This window comes from Pinus tabuliformis, chromosome 3_1, assembly GCF_031772625.1.
Source record: "Pinus tabuliformis cultivar Carrire ecotype Pingquan chromosome 3_1, CPIR1, whole genome shotgun sequence".
NCBI lineage: Eukaryota > Viridiplantae > Streptophyta > Pinopsida > Pinales > Pinaceae > Pinus > Pinus tabuliformis.
Genome location: NC_142301.1, coordinates 75,351,297 through 75,357,196, shown reverse-complemented (window position 1 = coordinate 75,357,196; position 5,900 = coordinate 75,351,297). Strand labels below are relative to the sequence as shown.

General features: G+C 34.8%; 1 protein-coding gene across 1 annotated transcript; it reads right to left on the bottom strand.

The window, feature by feature from the left end:
• Positions 1-467: 467 nt before the first annotated feature.
• LOC149185856 (uncharacterized) lies at positions 468-1,261 on the bottom strand. The gene has a single exon (XM_089412511.1). The coding sequence runs from the start codon at positions 1,057-1,059 to the stop codon at positions 853-855; it is 207 nt and encodes a 68-aa protein (XP_089268637.1). The 5' UTR covers positions 1,060-1,261; the 3' UTR covers positions 468-852.
• Between the last annotated feature and the right edge of the window lie 4,639 nt (positions 1,262-5,900).

Below are 5,900 nucleotides of genomic sequence, written 5' to 3'. Positions count from 1 at the left end.
CATTGCTCAGCCTCGCAGTCACATTCTCTCACACACTCAACATTTCGAGGAATGTGAGAGTCCCGAAAAATAAAACGTAGTACGCAACATTTTGTTGGAAAAAGTTTCTGATATTCCAATGAAGGAATTAGGAGATCCTTACCATTAAATTGATTCGGGTTCTGCTAACCTTAATCCCAATAGTATGTTTGCGTTCATTGAATTAGAAAGTAGAACACAAATAATAACATCATGTCCCAAAGGAATTTACAAATAACACTCTAATACAACAGAAACCCTAAATCTGCCCACACTCTTGTAATCTGTTAAATCTAATAAATATTATTGTCGACATACTATCGGAAGGACCGTGAAGATGTCCCTTTATATCCTAATCGGTTAAATCAAGATGAAGTACCGAAAAATGATGTACGCAAAATAAAACGAAAAGTAAAGTATGCGACATTTTGTTGGAAAAGATTTCAACCTTCCATAAATTGATTCGGCCTGTGCGAACTTGTATTCATTCACTTGAAAAATAGTACACAAATAATACCATACCGTTCCAAGAAATTTACAAATAACACACTTAACCACAACAGAAACCCTAAATCTGCCAACGGTGTTAAAATCTGTTAATACCCAATCAACATTTTTCATGTCGACATACAATAGGAAGGACCGTGAAGATATCCTTTTATTTCATAGATGGTTAAATACTGTCTCTCATCTCTTCCAGAAAAGAATAATCTCGACAAATTCCATACCATAATGTCATATACATAAAGGATATGATATTTATCAGAAGAAAATAACGGCGGCTTCTTTATCATTATAAAAAACAGAAAAGAAAAAAGGTAGCCGCAATAGATTTCAGTAAAATCGAGAGGCCAAGAAAGGGATGAATGAGGCCATGAGAGCGGCGATTAAAGAGGGAACTACGGACATTGAAGCAGACCCTGCCTCCATTGATGGACTGGGAGATGGTGCAGACACATCTTCTGCTGTTGCTGCAGCTCCCACCATTATCATCACAACGGCAAAGAAAGCTGCAGATGCGTAGTTACCGGTGCCTGACATTCTCGCTCAACGCACACAACACGCCTGTTACTACCAATTGATGCGGCAAAACCGAAACCTTAAGCAAAATCCCTGCGAGTAAATCGAAATGTCAAACAGACGAACCCAAATGCGAAACGGCAATCTTCTCTCTTTGAGATTCGAACACTCGACCAGGAAAGACCGAGATGTGATATTACAGAATTTGCAAAATAGAGTAGCGTGTATTTATAATAGTGTGCGCCTAATTTCTTTTTATAATATCATTTTTTCGGAAACGCGTGATTTATGGGTTGGACACAGGTAAGGAGACAGCATGGCAATACGTGGGCGTGGACGGGATACGCGCTGTCTGGGCCATCTTTCTGTACTTTTTGTTGACCCATTCCAGTCCACGTGGCAGAAAAAAGTTGATGCCGTAAGGAAGCAAGTTAGGGTATGGCAGCTAAAGTATGTTCGATTCACATGTGTCAACACCTTTGAGTTGGGAAAGCCCTATTTCCAACCTTATTGCATAGTAAATGTGACTTGACATGGGCCGATATAATATATCGTGAGAAAAAAATAGCAGCGTGTTATATTGTGTTATATCGATCCTATGTCAAGTTGTATTTATTATATAATAAAACTAGAAATAGAATTTTCCTTTAAGTTGTGTAACATAAGTAGGTCTGTCCACGTTTTGATGGCTCTCCTTTCGAAAAATTGTGGCTTCATCACATGGAAAATTTTCAATCAAAATTTCATTTGAATATTTGGGATTGTTCCTATTCTAACTTCAATGTAAGTTACATGGAAAATTTCAAATGGCAGATTCTCAAACAGGATTCTAGTATTTTATTTAATTTGTATACTCGGAACATTCATGGAAAAACTGAAGTTCCAAGATTTTAATTCTAGAAAAGTCTTGAATCTCCCCTGAAAGTATTGCACAGTGACTCACGATTAAATTCCTTCCAAATATTTCAAGCTTAAAATCATTTTCGCGTCTCGTAAGCGAATATATAGAGCTAAATTTAGCTATAAATAATATTTTTTAATAAATTTTAAAACGGGTTTGTTATATTATTGCGAAAGTTACTGTCAATGCTATTTTGAATCAAATTTGTTGATTTAATAAATATTCAATAATTAAATTAACAAGTAATTAAATTTAAATAGTTTTTTAAATAATTTAAAATTTAAAATTAATTATATATATATATATATATATAAATAATTCACGCTATGATTTTGATGATTTAACCATCTTTAAATTATCATTTTTAAACCACACACTAGTTACACAAATCATTTTAATTAACCAAACCAAAAAAAATCAAACTATCCAATTAAAATAGAAATTATAAAATTAAACATTTTCAGATATTAAATTAAATTAAATAAATTTCTTATTATTAAATAAAATTCTTATAATAACCCACAAACTTATAGCTAATTTGGATACTAGGTGAAACTAGTTATATCTATGTGAATATAAGGATGAATTAAGGCTCGTCCTTATTAGGGTGATTTCTCACTTGCCATTTCCTCATAAAATTAAAGAAATTCTTTGGATGTGAACTATATTAAGAACTTGGATGTGAATTATATTAAGAATTTCATTAAGATATATGTTTTTTATAATTTATTTCTTAATATATTTTTAGTGCATTTTTTATTTTTATTTTTAGATTTTAATTTAGTTTAAAGATTTAATTAACAATTATGTTTAAAGATGTAAAATATGTTAATATAAATTTAAATTTTAAATGAACTAAATTTTATATTATTTTTAATTCATATGTATAATTCAAGGGAAAATTTTAACATTATGCAAAAGTTTATTAAGGGTTGAGTTCTTGATATGAGAGTGATTTGTACATTGTTAAAGTCTATGTTATTCTCAAGGGTACTTATCTACATGCCTTCTCTTTTTACATGTGGTATTGTCACGTAATTAGGATTAGCAACATTCTATAATGAAAAGATTAGCAACTCTCGAGTTTCAAGTCTGCTTTATAAAAAACACTAACAAGTTGTGCAAGAGATTTGTTGTCCAAACCAATTGTGACTCATTAATCCAATTTCATCACCACCTATTATATGTTGCGTGGCAAAAATTTTGCATCTTTCTAATCATGTTTTAGGTCAGTAGATAGTTGCCATTGTTTCGCTTTAGACTTTTTCATGCAACTAACATGTTACAAAATTTTAACATATGTTTATTATTTGATGTGACCCCATTGTGCATTATGTTTAAATGCAATGTAGTTTGGAATTTGTGTAGTTTATTTATGACAAGAAGGGATCAATATTGGTCATGACATGGTCTTAGATCTCTAATGTATGTTAAGAATAAAGAATAAAGAATGTCAACTCTCTTGAGCTATCCAAGAAAGAAAGATAAATCATTAAAGTAAAAGGTGCACTAGAGGGGTGGAAAAACCCAGCTAAGGTAAAGGGTAGATCATGCCTCAACGATTGTTATCTTCAAGGGATATTTGAAAAGAATAAAGAAAGTTAAGTCTCCTAAGCTATGGAAAAAGAAAAATAGATCATTGAATTAAAAGGTGCACCAAAGGGGTGGAAAAATCAAGATGAGGAAAAGGGTAGCTCACGCCTCCATGATTTCTCCCTCTTTTCATTATAGCATTGTTGTTGTTGCAACAAACATCCTCCAAAATATTGCCTACACTTGAATTTTGGAGCCTGTTTATGATCTCATGATCGTCACCTCAAGTTGTCCATGTTCGCTTCGTGATTGGTTGATACTTTTCTTATGTGATTTTAACTATCAAATTCCCTTGCTTACACATGCTTAGCTTTCGATGCACTCACAAGCACACCTCTTTCTTCCAAGCTCAGTAGTCAATGTTTACCTCTGTAGACCAACATTGCACAACCCCTATCAACAATGCTTGGGATCATTGCACTACGCAATCCATGCCAATATTCAGTGTGTAACATTTTTTGACAATCTCTCTCACTCTTAGTGGAAATTGTATCATGATACCATCATTTCAGCGAGCCCCCTCAATTGTCTCTTTTACACACCTTTTGATTTCATAACTGTCAATTTCACTTTTGTGACTGTCATTTTGCGTGCTTTTTCTTTCACAAGTGTTTATTTTGTGTTCTCTTTGCTATAGCATGTTTCACTTTCACTTCCTTTAGATTTTGCAAGTGTCATTTTCAATTTTTCTTACAGTCGCAAGTGTCACTTTTGATTGTTTTCACTCCTTCATGTGTTGCACTTTCGTGCAGCACTAGTGCACTCTTCCACATTAACTAATCTTATAAATCATAAGAATATGCACTAAACACTCTCCCACAACTTATTTCATTTTCTGGTTGCAATCAACACTTATGTCATAACTTGTATTTTAAGTGTTGCAAAGCTATATTTCAACTATTGCACTTAGAAATAAGTATCGCTTTGTTGTCGTTTCAAGGTTTTCATGTAAATTTTGAGTATGGTGCATTCTATTGGCTTGTGTTTGATGGTATACATGTGTGTGATTCGGTTTTGAAACATGTTTACATCATATCTTCCCCTTGTTCCATTAATCCAACACTTCGTCAATTTTGGAGTTCATCCATGTCCTCACATCTTGCGCGACTCACGAACATACTTAATCTTCTAGGAAAGTGTTGAGTACTCTGCATTCTTCTAAGTCTAAGTGACAACATCCTTATCTCCCAGGCCTATGCACTCATTTCATCATAAGTACATTCTCCTCCACCGATACATTGAGCAACCTTGAAGCCTAAGTCATCTAACTGCGTAGCACTGCCAATTGGGCAGTTCATGATATCTCATGCCCTAGATTGTGCATTGTGTAGTTACAGTGCGTATTAGAACCTTCATCTGTCACTAAATTACCCAATTGTGCAGTTTTCCAAGTATCCTCTTCAACTATTACACATTGCATAGTTACACTGTGTAACCCTGCTTCCCTAGCTTCCTATCTTATGCAATTGCACAGTCCCTTATTTTGGTGATCCTCTTATTGTACATTGCATAGTTTTAGTGAGAAACGGGTCACCTCTGGGTCACTGAAGTCCTTAACTATGAAATTCAATGATTCTGTCCCTCAATCACTGAGCATTACACAGTTAAAATGACTAGTCTTTCTCCTCCTATTGACTCAAACCCCTCATTGCGCAATCATTTATCCTGGCTCGCTCTCTATTTTGCATTGTGAAGTTCCACTGGACAGTAAGGTCTTCCCTCATCTCCTGTGATGCCCAACTACACAATCTCAGTCTCTTCCTTTTTTAGCACTCCTCACTGAGCATCATTAATCCGCAAGCTCAATAAGGAAGAGATAGAGATTGTGTAGTTGGGAATCACTCCTCACTGAGCATCATCAGTTAGAAAGCTTAGTACCTTTCTTCCTGGACTCCTTCACTGCACAAAAGAATTGTCATGTCCTCCCTTTATTGTGCTTTGCATAGTTATAGTCAGCAATGGCTCACCTCTAGACCCTTGCAACAGAGGACTACGTAATACCTTGAGCCTTTCTCTCTTTTGGGTAGCTTCAAGCATCAAACCTCTAGCCACTGTCTCCAAAATTTCAAACACATGCTTGTCTCTTCCTCTTACCATTGCGCAATATGAATTTCGAGTGCATAGTCTCCCACATCATACTTCATAGAATTATGCAATGTATCTAAGGAAGCTTGTCCCTTTCATCCCTTGCACATATCCATCACAGTTAGCATCTTCCATGAGCAAGAAAAGTTAGAATAGGTGGCTTCCATACTAATGTTGTCTTCTCATGAGTTGACTTCATATATAGGTGTTATCATTTCAACATGGCAAGGTGATTTATAAGGGAGGTCATCAAGGTGATGCTACAAAAGATCACTCGTGAAGG

Coding starts and splice junctions, on each gene's coding strand:
- LOC149185856 (XM_089412511.1), bottom strand. CDS start 1,059: ATGTCAGGCACCGGTAACTACGCATCTGCAGCTTTCTTTGCCGTTGTG.